Genomic DNA, 21,375 nt, shown 5'->3' on the forward strand with positions numbered 1-21,375 from the left:
AACGCCAGGGTTGTGGGTTCGATTCCCACGGGGGGCCAGTATGAAAAGAAAAAAGAATCATGTATGCACTAACTGTAAGTCGCTCTGGATAAGAGCTTCTGCTAAAATGACATAAATGTAAATGTAAAAAAATACGCCTTTCTTCACCAGGGAAATAATTATTCTGTCATCCACCACAGTTGTTTTCCGTGGTCTTCCGGGCCTTTTGGTCTTCCTGAGCTCACCAGTGCATTCTTTCTTTTTAAGAATGTACCAAATAGTTGATTTGGCCACACCTAATGTTTTTGCTATCTCTCTGATGGGTTTGTTTTGATTTTTCAGCCTAATGATGGCTTGCATCACTGGCAATGACAGCTCTTTGGACTTCATATTGAGGGTAAACAGCAACAGATTCCAAATGCAAATGCCACACTTGAAATCAACTCTAGACCTTTTATCTGCTTACTTGTAAATGAACTAATAATGGAATAACACACACCTGGCCATGGAACAGCTGAGCAGCCAACTGTCCAATTACTTTTGGTCCCTTAAAAGTGCTATAATTCCTACACCGTTCACCTGATTTGGATGTAAATACCCTCAAATTAAAGCTTTCAGCTCATATTCATTATTTAATTTCAACTCCAATATGCGGTGGTAGACAGCTAAAATAATAATAACTTGTTCAATGTCCAAATATTTATGGACCTGACTGTATAGGACCTTCCATCCCCACCTAGGATATGGATGCCTGAGGGTGGAAACGTTGTTATAAATACAATCACCTGGGAGCATGAGCAGCAGTGTGCGGTATTTCCCTTTTTATTTTTAAATGAATTCACCTACAACTCCAGCACCTGCGGAAAGTACCTGGATGTGGGTAGGTTCTTCAGCTTTTGTACATCAATTAAAGAAAGCCATGTAAATACACGCATATTTGTCTAATTTTCAGCACCAATTGGTAGAGTTTAAAATACTCTGATCTTGTATATTATTTAGGGTTAGGAAAGAACTTATGTAATAATAAAAAATCAGTTTTGGAGAGCCTTTATGCACAAAAGATATTGGTGAATCAAAAATACAGTGGTTTGAGTCATCCTTAAAGTTGCCATATTCAATATTTCAATCCATGAAATATTGAAAGGTGTAGTGTACATTAGGGGTTGAACAGTAGTCCTATAAATCTACCCTAATAATCCTCACTAATCATGGAACTGCGATGGCAACGGTCCAGTTGTCGTGAACCGTGTGCCAGGCTCCAGGTTTAAACTGCTACATATGGTCTGCGTTCCATAATGATTCAAATAGGCTACATGTTCCAAATTATTGCACAACTTGTCCAGGAAGCCTGACCATGTGATATCCTGTGCGCAAAGACAAACATAATTATGTTGATATACAGTACATATTGTACAAGACAAATTAGTCTTCCAGTTCAACTGAACTAAAAATGGGTTTATTTTTACTAATTTTGCAATGTAAATATTCAAGTTTATGAATATAGAGAATACTGTAATGTTGTAAGTTGTCAAGTATCTTTCAATTGCACACTTTCAAATGAAAGGGTTTGAATTTGAGGGGAATTGAAGGACTTACAAATTAAAAACCCTGAAAATATGTCTGCTTAATCTATTCCAAGAGATTGTGCACTTTTATCCTGTGAACTTTAGTACTTACATTGGCATATGGGATATACTGTAACATACATTTCCATTGTATATAATGTCAATACAGTGTATTTTCTGTCCAGAATTGTGCAAAAGTTATCAGAAAAATAACTATGTAGATGATACCCCTGCCCTCTACAAGTATTTCAGTACATTCTAATCTTTTAACAAAGGAGCCTGAGTTGATAATGCCTTTGTCGATGTGTATGTAAATACATGTCACGCCCTGGCTCTGGGGACTCTTAAATGTTGTGCCAGGGTGTGGATTTGCTATGTTTAGTTTTTCAATTTTTTTGTTCTAGATCGTTTGATCTATGTTGGCCAGGGTGGTTCCCAATCAGAGGCAGCTGTAGCTCATTGTCTCTGATTGGGGACCATACTTAGGCAGCCTGTTTTGCACTAGTCTTTGTTGTGTTATAACCTCAGGACTTCACGTATCGTTTGTTTGTTGTTTTTGTCGTTAAGTACGTTAAATAAAAGTATGTACGCTTATCACACTGCGCCTTGGTCCGTGTCTTCAGTCAACGAGCGTGACAGAAGATCCCACCATAAGAGGACCAAGCAGCGTGCCCAGGAGGAGAAGATGGCGATGTCGCAGGTGGGCAAATGGTGGTCTTGGGAGGAGATATTCGCGGGGAAAGGGCCATGGGCAAAGGTGAATGCCCAGGCAGGAGAGGAGACTGTGGAGGCGCGCTACAGAGAGGAGCAGCGGCAACGCAGAGGGTACCGGCCGGGGAGGAAGCCCGAGAGACAGCCCCAATAAAAAAAATTGGGGGGGCTAAAAGGGTGGTTGGCGGAGCCACGTACTGTGCCGCGAGTGTTCCGGCACAGTCCTGTACGTCCTGTGCTAGCACCACGCACGTGTCGTGCTAAGGTGGGCATGCAGCCAGGACGGGGTGTGCCGGCTCAACGCTCGTGGCCTCCAGTACCCCTCCTCCGTCCCGTATATCCTGCGCCAGTGCCACGTGCTGTAGCGCCAGTACGAGTGCACAGCCCTGTACGTCCTGTGCTGATGCCTCACACATATTGTGTGGAAATAGGCATTCAGCCAGGACGGGTTGTGTCAGCTCTCCGCTCCAGACCTCCAGTCCGCCTCCACAGTCCGGCCCGGCCCGTTCCGGCTCCCCGCACCAAGCCAATGGTGCGTGTTCCCAGTCCAGCCCGGCCTGTTCCTGCTCCCCGCACCAAGCCAATGGTGCGTGTTCCCAGTCCAGCCCGGCCTGTTCCTGCTCCCCGCACCAAGCCAGTGGTGCGCGTCGTCAGCCCGGTCCGGCCTGTTCCTGCTCCCCGCACCAAGCCAGTGGTGCGCGTTGTCAGCCCGGTCCGGCCCGTTCCTGCTCCCCGCACCAAGCCAGTGGTGCGCGTCGTCAGCCCGGTCCGGCCTGTTCCTGCTCCCCGCACCAAGCCAGTGGTGCGCGTCGTCAGCCCGGTCCGGCCTGTTCCTGCTCCCCGCACCAAGCCAATGGTGCGCGTATCGTATCTGAAGATTATGCCTTTGTTAAATGTTTTTCATGAAGAAATGGAATGTTGGTTGTGTTAGTAGCAAGAGGGAATGTTTTGGGTGTAACGCCACATCCAGCAGACCGGAAGTGTCTTGAAGACTGGGGATTGGTCAGAAGAGGTCAGTTTCATTGTTTATAAATAAGGGGGTTAGGCGAGGGAGACGGCAGAACGGCCATAGCAATTGGAGTAGCCGTTCTCCGGACACCGCGGGTCTGTATTTATGCTGTAAACCTCGTGATTTTAATAAAAGCCTCTCACACGATGCAGCATAACGGACTCTGTGTTGACAGCAATAATTACCACCATTCATCATATACGACATAATGGCGCCCAACGTGGGGCTGGGTTTGCGTCTCTTCCTTGTTTCAGTCAATCGCCAGGCTAACTCTCTCTGAGGCATGGAAAAAGGGTGAGTGTTCTTACCGCTTCGGAGTTTGTTGGATTGGATACGACTTGTGTACACTGGAGAGATGTACCATTTCGACCTTGCCTCGGGTGGCGTTATTGTGGTCGACTAGAGTCTGCTAAAATTTATTCCATCGGAAACGGCAGTTAATTGGAATGTAGAGCATTAAACGGTAGGATTTAAGTTTTGAAAGTGTATATTCCATTGGTAACGGGTGACAATGGTTGGTAAATTCAGATATGCGCATTCATTAGGGCATTGCAGGTTTAGATAAGCCCTCGTGACGAACGGGGCGACCACCAGGGTGGGCCAAAATCCTGGACATGCATTAGGAGTGTTCAGGTTCAGTCTGGGACTGGGGGTTGGTGGGACATTTCTTGGGGATGGCTTACTCAACTTCTGTTCGACGGGATAGTTGCATTGGGGGGGATCGCTCACTGAAATAGCCATACCCACGGCAGAATAAATTTAGGACAAACGAAACAGTACTCAATTAAAGACGCAATGCGGGTTTGTTACATGTTGTAGGCCGCAGTTAGCTAAAGGCTAATGCTAACGGCTAATTGCTAAATGCTAATTGTGTTGCGTGCTACATGATAACTTTAACCTTAGAGGTCCACTGCGATGGATTCAAGCCTCTTAAACTTGTTTGTATGTGGTGGAACTGAAAGTTCTACGCAAATGTGAGCTCTGTTATGTGTAATTGTGTGAGTATAAGGTATAAAATAGTGACGCTGTAGCGTAATGCTATCGTTCTGTTGTGTGGTAAGCATGGGCTTGAATGGATGTGCGCATGCGTTTGATTTTACAGGGCTAAAACTACGACATGTGGTCGCGCTGAGCCTACAAAACAAAATGGTGGGTACAGGTCATAGGTCCCATTTGGCGTTACCCTGCAAGGGAAAATAGACAGAGGAGAAATTCTAACACGATGATTCTAGTTTAAACTGCGGCTGGTTAAAGATGAAACTTGTTTTGTGACCTATTGAATTTATAAATTAGATATATGGTAGCGGATTATAATAAATTGAATTAAATAATTAAATAACGGATTAAAATAAAATAAATGTTTTTGAGCGATCTATTTAGTTCTGAGTTTAGTCTTAGAGTGAATAATGTAGAACGAACGAATATTGAATGGTTGGAAATACTCAGTGATTGCATTAACTGCTGAAATCTTGTGTGTTTCTATGTTTTTTGAAATATGAGAGGAACATGGAACGAGAGAGAGAAGGGGCTGACGTGTGCGTCACGTGACAAGGTGTGACGAGGCAGACGAGAGGATCAGATCAGGCTAGTACACAAAATCATCCTAACAAGATATGTGATGTTATGACAATTTTACATAGATGCTCTGTGTATCACTGGGGTTTGATGGGAATTGTAGTATTGAAGGGTTAGAGGCTTTGTTTTTGGGGAATTGCTTTGAAGTTGACTAACTTCATTTACTTGCATTTGATGGGTTGGGGTAAGATAGCCAACACTAATGGGACATAGGATATAGGAATAAAAATTGGTTTTAATTATTCGTGATTTTTATTTTGATTTATTTGGAGTTGTTAGGGTTATATTAATAATTTAAGGGGGTAAGCCTTAGGCTATACAGTCTAAAATAAGCTAATTTAGAAAAACTAATGGCAGATGTTAGTACACCTTTCTCACATACGGATTCAGAAGAAAGACACCCACCTTATTAGAAGGAAGCTTTCAGTGATCATCCAGCAGGGTGATTATGGCATCAGAGATGAAGACGAATACAAGCAGAAACGACGATGAAGATGGATCAAAACTCCAGAAGGAAGGAAAACCGAGATGTCTGGGAACTTAAAGAAGATGAGGATGATGAAGATGAGAGTGATTGAGAGAGGTCATGCATGGGTGGATATGACTCTGTGATCAGAAGGAAGTTGGCAAGAGAGAAACGAAGAAGGATACACGAGATTTGATCTCTGATGAAGAAAGCGATGAAGATTTGGAGATTAAGGGTGCTTTATGTTCAAGAGGATTTTATCCTACAATGACTGGCAAAGAAGAAATAGGAGATATAGACCGAGGCGTATCAGGCCTGGAGGAAGCGACGACTTTGGGAGAGGTAAGAGAGCTAGAGGAACAGCTCGAGATGCTGAAGATACAGAAGAGGAGAAACTGCTGAGAGGATCCCAAGAATTGGAGAGCAAGAAAGAACAGGACGAAGAGATGCATTGTTTGGAGAAAACTCAATCATACAACGGGGGGAGAAGATTAGAGTGAACCAAATCAACAATTACTGTTACAGCTTCAACTGAACAATATCAAATGCAATTGTACCAGCCAAGGGGGTACCAGTTGATTCATATCCAAAGCCAGTTTCTGGACAGACACAGAATTGATCGGGAGAAAACAACAGAGGAAGATGAAGGAGCAAGTGAAGATCACCTGTTAGTACCTAGGAGATCCGGAAGGGGGGTGCCAGCTGAGAGCATCGATTAGAGAAGAAGAGAAAATAGCCAACAATTGAAGTAAAAACAACCGACCAGAGGACTATGAGAAATAATGGTGAATAGTGTAAAAACTTATCTGTGTTCAGCCTAAAGAGGTTAAACATCTCACTAATTGATAACTAATTAGGATAGGGATTTGAGGTAGTAAAACAGTTAATTACTCTTAAAGTACTAATATTAGAAGATACTGTTATTGCAGTGTTGGGAAGAGAATTGAATTGTACAATAAGATGTACACTAGACGACTGTCTATTAGACAATCTGTCTGGGAAAGTTAAAAGGGGTGACTGTTTATTCTGGGTTACATTCTTACACTAAGAGATTTCAGGCTAGGCTAAAAGGTGTTTAGACGTTTTGCCAAGTCTGTGTGTAATGAGTCAGAAGCAGGTGGGGAACTTTCCCAATCACATATTCTACAAATTTGGTGGTAAGGGATTTTGTGAAAATCAGGGGAAAAGGTTTTAAATGTTATGAGAGAAAAGATTGGATTAAAATAAGTTAGGAGTAGATTAGGGTTGAAGGAACTCTGAGACAGTAAGCTAAGTTTAAAGTTAGTAGTAAGAGAGAGAGAGAACAGTAGTGAAGGACATTTTAAAGTTTAGTGGGAAGATATGGTAGGAGTTTAGATCTGTTAGGAGTCGATGCATTGATAAGAGAAGATTGAGGGTGATTGAGTATCTATAGTTACAGTTCCCAGCAGGAAGATCAAGGTAATTAGAGGTGTATTTGGTGTAATCAAAAGTTTGAAAGTCAGGGATTTAGAGATAGGACTGAGATTTGGGGAAAAAGTGACACTAGTGGTGATAGATGGAAGTACAAGTAAAGAGTTCAAAGTCTTAGGGGAAAACTGGGGGAAAACTAGGAGTAAGGACATTAACACTTCAGTTTATTAGAACAACAGGGAGAAGCAATTTAACTCTTTCAACATTGATAGTTATTAAAGCCATAAATATATCGCATTTGATTATAAGGGAATCAATACAGCACCAATGTTAGGGAAAATACTTATTAGGGTTTAGGATGGGGACGTTTCTCCCATATGGAGAGATAATTATGGAGAATAAGTATTGTTATCAGGACCAGGAGTAGAAGCTGTTGCACCTAGTCAAAGGAGGGATAGTTTGTACAACGATATGAAGTGGAAGAGGTTAGGAGTGACTGTTCACTTATTTGGCGTAAGGTTACAGAGAAAGGTCAGGGAGAATATATGTGTACTTATTTAGGGCAAGCATTAGAATTTGTTCCGGTTCAGAATTATTGGTTAAAGGGCTATGTAATTCATAAAGTAACGCTTATAATGGAAGAGTTGAGGTCTGTTGTAGCCTCCACAGTCATTGAGGGAGTTCAGGAGGAGTAGAACTGAATGGACAGTAGTCACTCCAACAGTAGATAATACACCGAGGATAATGGGAACCTTTGCACTAGAAGTAATTAGGGTTGATACAGCAACTAAGTCAACTACTTTAATGGTAACTTTGGAAGGGATTAATGATACGATGTAGGGAGTATGGCATCGACAACAACTGTTCTGAAATTAAAGGGGGTTAGCAAGAAGGACTCAGGGGTTATGTTACGGATGGAGAGTGCTGTCAATGATAGTACGAATAGGGTTAAAATAGGAGAACAGAGAGTAGTAGAGAGAATATAGATTCATCATGGAGATACAGGATGAGGTCTTTGATTTTAATGACAGACAGGGAGAGGTATCTGATCAGTACCGCTCATTCTTCTGTTGTGGAAATTAGAGATATATTAACTCATTCTGTAAGATCAGTGAGGAATCTTGAAGGTCCATGTCTGTTGAGAATTCCAGCACCAAACGTGTTAGACGGTCGCGCGGCCTCTATCAGGTATGGGTCAGTCTTTTGATTTGTCATGACTGTGGTATTGGCAACAGTCATTGACAGATAAAATAATGTCGTTGTCAGAACAGTGGTTTAAGCCTAGGTTTAAGTAGTGTTCTTGGGTAAATGAATTACCCTATGGGAATTGTTAAATGGGAAAGGAAAATCAGGTAACAACGGAACCATGAAGTATTCAGGTGAAACATTGAGGGATAAAAGTTGTTTAATAAAACATGAGGTAAGGGGTATGTTTATGGGAAGATCAGAGTGTGATGTTATATGATAACTTTGGATAAGCATGAACATAAGGTTAGAGATGACAAATATGATGTAATTTTTGTGGACCAGGTAGTAGAACAGCAGGACTTTGATGGTTAAAAGATTAGCTTTTGCCTATGACTATGGGGAATTTTAGAGATATTTAGAGGGGGTTTGTGATGATAAAGTATATTTATTCTTACATTATGGATGGACAGGATTTGGTTACATGTCAACGTTGAAGCTTCCATATGAGGCTTTTACTATTAAAAGAGGAGTAGCACCGAACACAGATCAATTTGAATCTAGGGTTAAACTAGGATGAAAAGCGACATGTCATAGGCTTCAAGCCTATCATTGAAGAATAAGTCTAAGGGAGAAGGGGGGACTTTATTCATGGTATGGTGTAACATTTGGGAAGATCATATTGATAAATATTAGTTATACTTTGAGTCCAGATAGTTCAGATAATATTGGGGTTATAGAGGCATTGAAGGAAATAAGGGATGCATTTGGAAGACTTGGTTGCAAGATCAATTAGGCCAGTAGGGGCAGTTATGGGTCAGATTTTAGTTTCAGCTTTGATAACACTGTGTGATGTTTGGAATTGGTTACTGATCTTTGAGAAAGCTATGATATTGAGATAGGTTGAAGAATGATGCCTGGAGACAACACTCAGATGCCGGTGTTGACTGTTCCTGATCTGGAGGAAGATGGATGGACTACTGATGGATAAATATCTTTTTTTTTTTTTTTTTTTCTATGAGTTGATTATTTTTCGATAGTTTTCCAATATTGGGGTGATTTTGTTATGATTTATGAATCAAAGGGGGGAATAGGTTTATGTGATTCATACATCATTTATATATCATTTTTTAAAAAAATTCTTAGGTGAAATTGAGGTTTAATTTGAAAGTGTTTGTTTTGCAAAAGATACTGGTTGGTCGTTTCTTTTCTTGTCATTCCAGACGCATTTGGGGGAACATGTGGAGATTGGAATATTCAAACAAAGACAATATGAAGGGACAATATGACTGGAGGAGATGAAACAAGGAGGGTGTGGCTGATTTCATCATCAACAATCCATTCATCCAAGTCAAGACTACGGGGAGATGAAGTGTAGTGGACTACATTCCAGTGTCGGCAATGAAATATAGACATGTGTAATACATAATTGTGTAATAGCCTCAGGGATTAATTTTTGTAGAATGATGTTTGATGTAATTGGATACATGGGAGGATCTTAGATGTTTTTGTTTATTTCGTGAATGTTTAGGGACAGAGAGGCTAGGAAGGGAGAGTTTCATTGTACGGTCCTATGGGTTGACCAGCCGTACAATGGATGTTTATGGATAGGATTTTGTTTGCAGGGGCTTACATGTGTATTTAATTGCATCATACTTTCAAATGCATTTACATGAGTTATGAGGTTATCTGGAGTACCGACGGTGGTTGCCTGGGGGCAGAGGGACCGTGAGAGAATTTTACTGTCTTGATTGATATGGATGGATGGCTGCCAGACAGTTTTTCGCTCTTACACTCCATAGAGATTTCTTCATATGTCATAGTAATGTATTCACACTTCATAAACAGTTATGTCATAGTAATGTATTCACACTTCATAAACAGGTATTTCATAGAAAGGTATTTACACTCTAGAGGAGAATGTGTTTGGTTTAATGTTAAAGATACTCAATAAGATAAATGGTTAATAGTCATAATCCTATTCTGTTTGTTTTCGAGACGTTTATTTCGTCTCGAAGGGGGGAATATCGTATCTGAAGATTATGCCTTTGTTAAATGTTTTTCATGAAGAAATGGAATGTTGGTTGTGTTAGTAGCAAGAGGGAATGTTTTGGGTGTAACGCCTCATCCAGCAGACCGGAAGTGTCTTGGAGACTGGGGATTGGTCAGAAGAGGTCAGTTTCATTGTTTATAAATAAGGGGGTTAGGCGAGGGAGACGGCAGAACGGCCATAGCAATTGGAGTAGCCGTTCTCCGGACACCGCGGGTCTGTATTTATGCTGTAAACCTCGTGATTTTAATAAAAGCCTCTCACACGATGCAGCATAACGGACTCTGTGTTGACAGCAATAATTACCACCATTCATCATATACGACACGCGTCATCAGCCCGGTCCGGCCCGTTCCTGCTCCCCGCACCAAGCCAGTGGTGCGCGTCGTCAGCCCGGTCCGGCCCGTTCCTGCTCCCCGCACCAAGCCAGTGGTGCGTGTGTCCAGTCCGGCACGGCCCGTGCCTGTTCCACCGGTGCCTGGTCCGGCACCGGTCAGCTGCTCCACTCCGGAGCCAGAGCAATCCGCTCCACCGGGGTCCGGTCCAACTCCAGTCAGCGGATCCACTCCGGAGCCAGAGCAATCTGCTCCACCGGTGTTTAGTCCAGCTCCGGCCAGCGGGACCAGATCAGGGGCGCAACGGGGGAGTGGAGAGAGAGTGGTGGTCACGCCCGGAGCCGGAACCGCCTCCGAGGCGGAATGCCCACCCGGCCCCTACCCTCTTGTGTTTGTGTGGCGCGGTCACAGTCCGCGCCTTTGGGGGGGGGGTACTGTCACGCCCTGGCTCTGGGGACTCTTAAATGTTGAGCCAGGGTGTGGATTTGCTATGTTTAGTTTTTCTATGTTTTTGTTCTAGATCGTTTGATCTATGTTGGCCAGGGTGGTTCCCAATCAGAGGCAGCTGTAGCTCGTTGTCTCTGATTGGGGACCATACTTAGGCAGCCTGTTTTGCACTAGTCTTTGTGGGATCTTGATCCGTAAAGGTTTGTTGTGTTATAACCTCAGGACTTCACGTATCGTTTGTTTGTTGTTTTTGTCGTTAAGTACGTTAAATAAAAGTATGTACGCTTATCACGCTGCGCCTTGGTCCGTGTCTTCAGTCAACGAGCGTGACAATACATTTGAATGGATTAAAATCACACATTTCCATCGAAATATTAAAATCAACATATGCCAGAGGCTGGTCTTTGCCATCAGGTAATGCTGCCTCCTTCAGCACATAATGTATCATCCACAGAGTGCATCCCAGCCCCATCAATACTCTCTATCACTACTTCTCTCTGTCTGCCCACTCATTTCAACCATATCTCTGTCTGATGTTTTAAAAAATCATATTAAAATCAACATGATTCAAGTCAACATAATAATTTAATAGTTTTATGAACTTTCTGCTTTCAAAATAAAATTGTTTGAAGTCGAACCCAAGAGGTAGTCACATATGGGCTTTTTAGGTGAACGCTGATGCCGCCCTGTGATAAGCAGTGCCCCCTTTGTCAAAGGCAGGGGCCTCTCCAGGATGCTGTTGGAGAGAGCTGCGGCACTCCACCAACATTCCGTCAAAAAAATAATCTAACATAAATCATGTAGCAGATATAGGATATGGTAGAAAGGGTATGTGGACTTTTCTTAAGCCAACAGGCTGGATATAAAATGTATGACAATGTAATGAGATTGACACTTTTTACACCATGCAGGTTTCTCCAATCAAATAGCCTAACGTAAATGTCGCTCAATCAAATAAAAAAAGGTTCGGACCCTGTTTTTCAATTTTCGCCTAAAATGACATATGTAAATCGAACTGCCTATAGCTCAGGACCTGAAGCAAGGATATGCATTTTCTTGATACCATTTGAAAGGAAACACTTTGAAGTTTGTGGAAATGTGAAATGAATGTCATACATGATGGATCATTAGCTTATACACTAACTTTCACACATCTAGATGACTGGGCGGGGTGGGTGTGGAGCCAGAGACAGCAGGGGTTCAAACTGTAGAACTCAGTTGCAAATAGGCTCACGATAACTCCTGATAAAGTTCGGTAGCTGATATTCAGAGCTTAAATAGCCAAATTGATTAGTCACAGGAATCTGGACTAATAAAGCCAATGCAACGGCCTGTTTTACAAACCGTGGGCCTACAACAGGCCGACATGGCAGGCTACACCCCAGTAAGCACGAGCCGACGTCTTTTGGACATATTTTTTTTGTGTTTTACAAAACGGTAGGCTTACCACAGATGGGCATTCATAAAATTGCATTTGTAAGCACGGACCGACGCCGATGCCTTTTGGACGTCTTTTTTTGGTGCAGTATGGTCCGGCCTTGATTTCCACTGACATTGGTTTTTGGTCCAAATAAGTAATTTATAGACGGCTATGTTTGGTTCCGATTTTGTCCGGTCTGGATCAGCCTTGATTTGGCCCAAACATAGACGTCTATAAATTACTTATTTTCAACTTTCATTCAGAACCAAAAATGAGGCTGATTTCAACATCCGGAAAATACATATTTTCAATGTCTGGAAAATATGTATTTTCAACATCCGGAAAATAAGTATTTTCTACTTTCATTCAGAACCGAAAGTTAACCTTATTTCAATGTCTGGAAAATACGTATTTTTCAACGTCCGGAAAAGACGCCTTTTCAATGTCCTGGAAAATATGTATTTTAAACATATGGAAAATACAATTTCAGCTTTCATTCAGAACCTAAATTGAACCGAAGTTCAACCTCTGGAAAATACGTGAGGGGTGGGGGGCATTTTTTGGTCTCGACTAGGACGGCAGAATGACAAGGACCGGCCCTGGAGGTAGTGCTGCAGGTAACTGAAACAGTCCAAATATAATTGTGGCAGAAATTGCATACTTTAATTTCATTTTCTCATTGGTTGACTTACAGTTAAAACACATTTAACGTACATTACCACCAATGACCAAAGCGGACAGTAATACAAAATTGCAATAACACAAATGTTTTGATGAATTTGATGGCATTACATGTGTATACAGTGACACTGAAATGTTGGTTAATTCATCATACAGCTAATAGAAGGGAGGGAGCAGTCGAAATTCAAAATAAATGTACTGTGCACTATTGCAGCCATGATTTTGCTGTATTTGAATTTGTTCAGCATGTTTATTAATTAATTTTCTATTAATATTCGTCTGCTTCCTCTTTTCCTGTTTCACAAACACCCACTGAATGTGGTTGTTCACATTTTGGGGTGTTTGCATGCATACTACTCACTGAGTATACTTTTGGTTCAACAATAAATAGTTGTTGTTCAGCACAATGTCTTTGTTGCTTCCCTCCCTCCATAGTTTTTAACCATTCAACTTTGAAACACATTTAGAAAGATGGATGGCTAAATCAGAATACTACAGCCTATGGACTAAACATGATTAAGCAGAAAGGGACATTTTCTCTGATGTCCATGTTGTGGCCCTGCTAGTGGAGGCCAACTCCATTCAGCACAGAGTCCAATAAGAGCAATCAAACTCAAACTGTCTTCTACTTCCTGCTTAAGATGGTTTAGTCCAGGCCGGGGGAGGAAATGCTTTCTCATCTGTTTGTTCTTGCAACACAAACGCCATATGGCTCACTGCTTCGATGAAGCTAAGGCCATAAAGTTAAACACACTCAAGTACATTCAGAATAGCACCTTATAGCTGGTTCATGTGACAACAATTACTTAAAAGGATAGAAAAACACTTGAGATAAAATAATATTGGCATACGTGTAGCATTTTCACTATATAAATACCTGCACGCCATTCTAATGCTATAGGACCATCTTTGGCGTGTTCATTGTAATAAATCCAACAAAACAGAACAGATTTTGACAAAACCATGTCCCTACAGTTTAAGATCCATTTCAATACAGTTTAGTTTGTACCACAGATAAGGGTCAAAATATCCATGAAATCCTTAGTGATAATATTGTTTGCCTTGTCTCATGATTAGTGCTTTCTTGGCTTGGCTGGCACGCTCATTCTCCCAGGCCTCCAGGCTGGGGGCCTGATTCTACAGAGGTTGAGGGAGGGGACAGTGGCCTCTTAGGGGAAAACACAGTCAGTTCCAGCCTCCAGCTGGGGGGGCTCAGCTCAGTAGGGGTATCTAGAGATGGAGATGTATATGATGAAGATGCTCTGGTATGTGATGCGGCCCTGTGTGGAGAGGGTGGTGGCCTGCACCCTCAGATGCACCAGTCCTGGCCTCTGCAGGGACCGTAGGGTGAAGATGATGCCCCTGCCTGCCTCATCTCTGATGCCAAACATCTGGCCCCCTGTCCCCACCCCTGCCCCCCCCTCACTGCCCTGTTCCAGGATGGTGAAGGATGTTCTCTCCTGCAACACCCCCGCCTCAGAGAAGGCAGACAGGCGCACCACGTTGTGATTGGCTGGGATGCCGAGGGGGAGGGTCAGCAGCTTGTACTGCAGTAGCAGAGGGGAACCTCCTGAGGCACAGTCCCAAGAGCAGGGTCTGTAGCACGTCCTGCCATGGAGAGAGAAGAGTCAACTGTTACACTTTCAGAGGTACTGATACTGTCGGTTATCAGCTGGCTCTAAAGTTCAGTGACACATACAATACATAACTACTGTACACAGCAACCACTTCATGGTTTTGTGGCACCAATGGTCAGTGACTTATTACATACATAGCTAACTACACAAAAATGACCTTATGGTGGTGTGATAAGTAACTACGGTAACTACAATATTTAAAAAATACCCAGGAAACAATCTGTCTAACTAACCACATATTGCAACACACAGTGGTGTTGATTGAGGCTCCTTACCCTGGGCTCCCTCCTTTCTGATAGGATGCAGGGCAGGGCGTGTCCAGACACTGATGTCCTCCACGAGTGTTGAAGCACATCTGGTTGTGTCCACACTGGATGCCTTGTACTGTACACTCATCAATGTCTGCAAGCATCAGAAAGGAAACTCAGTACCTGTGTATGTTCTTGGCAATGCAAACCTAGTCGTGATGGGTGGTTATGTGTATTGTATGTTTTCTCCATACCTTTGCAGCTCCTGCCGTTGGGTAAGAGCTGGTAGCCTGTAGGACAGAGGCACTGGAAACTGCCTATTGTGTTTCGGCACTCATGTTGGCATGGCTTCCTCAGCAAGCACTCATCCACATCTGTACAGAGATCAATGACATGATGAGGTAAGCACCAGTGGTACCAGACTAAACTCCCTTGCTTGCGACCTTTGCTTACAGACATTCAAGGAAAATGAGAAGCTTCTTCTCCATCTTGTCCACAAACACAGATGCCAATTAGATGACAGAACCAAAGTACCCTTGGTGGTTGGGATTATTTAATAACAACATCTTTATATTGGGAAATACTTCCAAAGGGAATTCTACTTTAGGGGGAGGGACACTCACCGACACATGTGCCATCTCGGTTGGTGTAGCCTATGGGGCAGCTCTGTCTGGTAATGCGGGAAACCCCATGATGCCGTGAGAGGATGGGCCTACCGAGCGATGACACCAGCTGTGGGCGCAGTCTTTCCCTGATGCGGGTACCGTTGGAGAAGGCCTGTCCTCTCTCTAGACCAGCACAGGAGCGCCCATCCCCCAGTAACACAGTGCCTGGTGGGCAGAGGCACCGGAAGCTGCCTGGCACGTTACGGCACTTGTGGGCACAGGGGCTCGGCGTCTGTAGGCACTCATCAATGTCTAAAAGGCAAAACAAGACTCAGACACTACTTATAACGATTTTATTGAACAGTAGCATATTGTTTTGTGTAGTAAAACATGTCTATGCTAAAATGAAGCATCTTACCCAGGCATGGACGGCCCACCCCCTGGGACTGGTAACCTCTGGGGCAAACACAGCCGTACCCCCCAATGCTGTTCTGACAGATCTGGCTGTAGCGGCACATGTGGCTCCCATCCTGGCACTCGTCCACATCTGTGACACACAACGTTGGTAAACACAGGGCTTAATGGTAGGATCATCATTATCATGCCACAAAGGTGTACCTGCATGCAACAACAGTCAGAGTAATAGAGGCATGAATTATTACCCACGCAGGCCCCATTCTCTCCCATTCTCATGCCAGCTGGGCAGCTGTCAAAACACTGGTAGCCTCCCTCTGTGTTGCGGCACTGCTGGTGAGCTGGGCACACATTCCTGCTGCACTCGTTGATGTCTGTTTACAAACAAGCATAAAGGGTTAGAGATTGCATAAGTTAACGTACTGCTTCCATATGATGCTGGTGTGAAACATTTGATTCTGTTGAAAATATCATCAGTGAGCTGCAGGGGCCACTGACCCAGACAGCGGTGGCCAGAGAGCTGGTAGCCAGGGTTGCAGGCACAGCGGAAGGAGCCCAGGATGTTCAGACACTGCTGCTGGCACGGGGAGAGAGACGACTCCTGGCACTCATCCACATCTGAAACACACACCACAGCTCTAACTCTGTTACTAATATGCCTTATAGTCAGCACCCTTTTATAGGATGGACTAGCATGTATTCCATTCAATTGATGAGTGGCTGAAAGAATATCCAAAATAAACTTTTCATTTGTTGTGAATAGACTTGCCTTCACAGCTGGTTCCCATGGTGCTGGGCTTGAACCCTGGTCCACATTTAGCCTGGCATCGGTATGTGCCAACCGTGTTCACACACTGCTGGTTGTAGTGGCACATGTGGGAAGCCTGGGCACATTCATCAATATCTGCAGAGAGGTACCACAAATGTGAAGTGAAACACAAGAACACTGTCTACAACAGTGTTTATACATTCACAGCGATAATATCAGTTCAGATAATCTTGGAACCTAGAACCAGATATTGTGTGCGCTAGCTAGCTGACTATTTAAATGAATGTAAATATTTATGTTTTTCTAACTGTCACAATAGATTGCCTTCTAGATAAAGCATACAAATCAACATGATACCAGAGCCATATACAGACAGATCACCTAATGTAATGACATATCTAAATAGGAGATATAAAATGGTGTGATAAAGTGTACAGCATTCAGTGAGAGTGTTTCCTGGGGCTGACCTTGGCATGTGTTGGTCTTTGGGGAGATGGTGAAGCCGGAGGGACAGGCACAGGAGAAGCCACCCATCACATTGTTGCAGGAATGAGAGCAGGGCGACTCTGCAGCACATTCATCCTCATCTAACGATCCAACAGTTACCGATTATTAAGATTTTCTGCAAGAGTTCATTTTACCGTAATCCATTGTAATAGTATTGTTGTAATACATTATAATACACTGCAATACAAAATAATATTGGTCAATCCAAAAAGGGTATTTTGATTATTTTCATATTAATGATTTGCTCCGGTATACATTGCTTTTTTTTAAGCTTTTTTATTTTATTTTAAAATCACAGAAGGCAAAAGTATACAAAAACATACCAGCACAGTAAGAGGCTGTATCCAGAACAAAACCTTTCGGGCACGTTTCTCCATCACCATCTAAACATTCAGAGCACCACCTTTAGTCCATGAACCAATTAAATCCCAACTTACATTTAAACAACTACAATGACTAAAATGTAACATGTTTGCTACAGTACATCATTTTAAAGTCAAGTGTCTGCCTGTCTGTCTTGTGTAAGTCTGTCTTATGTTAGCACTGACCTGGTAGGAGTAGTGAGGCTGTGATCTGGAAGTCCAGACTGAGAGTGAACATGCTGTAGATGCCACTCATCTGGGACACCTTGAGCAGCTGCAACAGGGGCCCTTGGCGCTCATCTCGGCCCTCGTAGATGATGGAGTGGTTACAGCGCAGCACCATGGGACTGCCTGCTCTCTGGAAGGCCTGGGACGACCATGAGTACAGCTGCCCTGGTCCCGTCTGCACGTACGACTCATCAAACTCCTGCAGGACACAAAGCAATTATCATATTAGAGATATTTTATATATTTTATATATTTAATTAAGAGATAGACTGTCATGGTTAGTCACGGTCAGGGACTTGAGCTGGCCTTAGGATGACAGTGTTGGTCATTACACACCTGCAGATTGAGATGGGAGGTTGATAATGTTGGAGGGACAAAGCCGTTGATAACGATGTCCATTAGGAGAACCCCCTCTGAGTCCAGACCTCTGGCTACATGGGTCAACCGAAGGCTCTCTCCTGGTTACACACACAAACACAACGTTCAGAAACAGCTGGGATTCATAAAATAAAAAATACAAAAACGTGTTGAACATTAACTTTCCACACCCAATATATTAACTTCTCATTATTTACACCCACTTCCTGGAGCACTAACAGAAAATACATGCCACTAGGTCAAAGTACAGAGTAGAAAATCCAGTCAAGCGTTTTCATAACGTCAGTCTACACAGTATCCCGTACAGAAATGTATCTTGGCAATCACACCCTTTTCGCTCTCAGACTCATTTACCAAACTAAGAGAATATCATTAATAGGACCACCAATGAGTACTATCAATTAATTTACCCAAAATATGTTATACCGTATACGGTAACACTTTACTTGACACCCAGTGTCATAACACGTTATGACACTGTCATAACCATGTCATAATGTGTCATAACAGCTGACATAACCCAAATATTTACACCTGTTGTGATATATATATTGCGTTATTTTATGGCTGGTTATGACACCTACATAAGAGTGTTAAAACCCACATTTATTCAATTTAGTTTTTTCCCTGCCAAGAAGTTTCCTTTCGTTTGAAAGTTTGTTTCTTAAATCCTTTGTTTTTGTTGTAATTAATTATTTACAGTCATTACATTTTACATTTTAGTCATTTAGCAGATGCTCTTATCCAGAGCGACTTACAGTTAGTGAATACATATTTTTTTTATACTGGCCCCCCGTGGGAATTGAACCCACAACCCTGGCGTTGCAAACGCCATGCTCTATCAACTGAGCTACATCCCTGCCGGCCATTCCCTCCCCTACCCTGGACGACGCTGGGCCAATTGTGCGCCTCCCATGAGTCTCCCGGTCGCGGCCGGCTGCGACAGAGCCTGGATTCGAACCAGGATCTCTAGTGGCACAGTTAGCACTGCGATGCAGTGCCTTAGACCACTGCGCCACTCAGGAGTTTTTTTTCATCATATTTTAAATAACTTCTAGAAAATACACTTTATGACATTGTCAAGAAGCATTATGACCATCCTGTGTCACTTTACTTGGACTAACAAAATATACTTTATGACACTGTCAAGAAGCATTATGACCATCATAATCATATAAACCAGATAGGCCTATCTCGTACATGCCCTTCTATCAGTCATCAGTCAAAAAGAGGGCGTCTTGTCCTGCTCCGGAAATCTCCTCCTGCATTCATCCCAGTCATCAGCAACAGAGCATTGGGGTAGGTGCATATCTGACATCAATGTGTGCGCAATGACAATGATAATTTAACATGGTCCCAAAAAAAAAATATATATACTTTTGACTGGTACTATATATACTACCTTTCAAAAGTTTGGTGTCACTTAGAAATGTCCTTGTTTTCAAAAGAAAAGCAATTTTTTGTCCATTAAAATAACATCACATTGATCAGAAATACAGTGTAGACATTGTTAATGTTGTAAATGGCTATTGTAGCTGGAAACAGCTGATTTTTAATGGAATATCTACATAGGCGTACAGAGGCCCATTATTAGCAACCATCAGTCCTGTGTTCCAATGGCACGTTGTGTTTGCTAATCCAAGTTTATCATTTTAAAAGGCTAATTGATCATTAGAAAACCCTTTTTGTAATTATGTTAGCACAGCTGAAAACTGTTGTGCTGATTAAAGAAACAATAAAACTGGCCTTCTTGAGACTAGTTGAGTATCTGGAGCATCAGCAATTGTGGGTTCGATTACAGGCTCAAAATGGCCAGAAACAAATAACTTTCCTCTGAAACTCGTCAGTCTATTCTTGTTCTGAGAAATGAAGGCTATTCCATGCGAGAAATTGCCAAGAAACTGAAGATCTCGTACAACGCTGTGTACTACTCCCTTCACAGAACAGCGCAAACTGTCTCTAACCAGAATAGAAAGAGGAGTGGGAGGGCCCTGGTGCACAACTGAGCAAGAGGACAAATACATTAGAGTGTATAGTTTGAGAAACAGACGCCTCACAGGTCCTCAACTGGCAGCTTCTTTAAATAGTACCCGCAAAACACCAGTCTAAACGTCAAATGTGGTCCTCTGTAGCTCAATTGGTAGAGCATGGCGCTTGTAATGCCAGGGTAGTGGGTTCGATCCCTGGGACCACCCATACGTAAAAATGTATGCACACATGACTGTAAGTCGCTTTGGATAAAAGCGTCTGCTAAATGGCATATTATTATTAATAGTGAAGAGGCGACTCCGGGATGCTGACCTTCTAGGCAGAGTTGCAAAGAAAAAGCCATATCTCAGACTGGCCAATAAAAAGAAAAGATTAAGATGGGCAAAAGAACACAGACACTGGACTTTTTCTTTGCATCTCTGCCTAGGTCAGCATCCCGGAGTCGCCTCTTCACTGTTGACGTTGAGACTGGTGTTTTGCGGGTACTATTTAATGAAGCTGCCAGTTTAGGCTCAGCCCAGTCAAAACTGTTCGCTGCTCTGGCACCCCAATGGTGGAACAAGCTCCCTCACGACGCCAGGACAGCGGAGTCACTCACCACCTTCCGGAGACATTTGAAACCCCACCTCTTTAAGGAATACCTGGGATAGGATAAAGTAATCCTTCTAACCCCCCAAATTGTAAAGTGGATATCCCACTGGCTATAGGGTGAACGCACCAATTTGTGAGTCGCTCTGGCTAAGAGCGTCTGCTAAATGACGTTAATGTGCCCTTGAGCAAGGCACTTAACCCTAATTGCTCCTGTAAGTCGCTCTGGATAAGAGCGTCTGCTAAATGACTAAAATGTAAATGTAAATGTATACCATTCCACTAATTCTGCTTTAGCCATTACCACAAGTCCGTTCTCCCCAATTAAGTTGCCACCAAATCAAATCAAATTTTATTTGCCACATGCGCCGAATACAACAGGTGTAGACATTACAGTGAAATGCTTAACCAACAATGCAGTGTTAAGTAAAAATAGATAAGTAAAAAATAAGAAAAGAGCAGAAGTAAAATAAGATAACAGTATGAAGGCTATATACAGGGGGTACCGGTACAGAGTCAATGTGCGGGGGCACCGGTTAGTCGAGGTAATTGAGGTAATATGTACATGTAGGTAGTGTTAAAGTGACTATGCATAAATAATAAACAGAGTAGCAGCAGCGTAAAAGAGGGGGATGGGGTGGGGTGGGGGGGACAATGCAAATAGTCCGGGTAGCCATGATTAGCTGTTCAGGAGTCTTATGGCTTGGGGGTAGAAGCTGTTAAGAAGCCTTTTGGACCTAGACTTGCCGTGCTGTAGCAGAGAGAACAGTCTGACTAGGGTGGCTGGAGTCTTTGATAATTTTTAGGGCCTTCCTCTGACACCGCCTGGTATAGA

At 42.8% G+C, this 21,375-nt stretch overlaps 1 protein-coding gene across 1 annotated transcript in view; it reads right to left on the reverse strand.

Annotated features, from left to right (window-relative positions):
* Positions 1 to 12,772: 12,772 nt before the first annotated feature.
* The window catches only part of LOC121583963 (hemicentin-1-like), a 97,437-nt gene continuing 88,834 nt past the window's right edge, over positions 12,773 to 21,375 (reverse strand). Inside the window, exons 70-81 of the mRNA XM_045225706.1 lie at positions 17,922 to 18,043; positions 17,544 to 17,784; positions 17,319 to 17,378; positions 16,956 to 17,075; positions 16,489 to 16,623; positions 16,218 to 16,337; positions 15,968 to 16,093; positions 15,724 to 15,852; positions 15,324 to 15,617; positions 14,955 to 15,074; positions 14,728 to 14,854; positions 12,773 to 14,423 (exon numbers count right to left, since the gene is read on the reverse strand). Of these exons, the coding sequence (XP_045081641.1) occupies positions 14,033 to 14,423; positions 14,728 to 14,854; positions 14,955 to 15,074; positions 15,324 to 15,617; positions 15,724 to 15,852; positions 15,968 to 16,093; positions 16,218 to 16,337; positions 16,489 to 16,623; positions 16,956 to 17,075; positions 17,319 to 17,378; positions 17,544 to 17,784; positions 17,922 to 18,043 (1,985 nt within the window). The 3' untranslated portion in view covers positions 12,773 to 14,032. The remainder of the gene's footprint in view (positions 14,424 to 14,727; positions 14,855 to 14,954; positions 15,075 to 15,323; positions 15,618 to 15,723; positions 15,853 to 15,967; positions 16,094 to 16,217; positions 16,338 to 16,488; positions 16,624 to 16,955; positions 17,076 to 17,318; positions 17,379 to 17,543; positions 17,785 to 17,921; positions 18,044 to 21,375) is intronic.

Source organism: Coregonus clupeaformis, chromosome 16 (genome assembly GCF_020615455.1).
Source record: "Coregonus clupeaformis isolate EN_2021a chromosome 16, ASM2061545v1, whole genome shotgun sequence".
Classification (NCBI taxonomy): domain Eukaryota; kingdom Metazoa; phylum Chordata; class Actinopteri; order Salmoniformes; family Salmonidae; genus Coregonus; species Coregonus clupeaformis.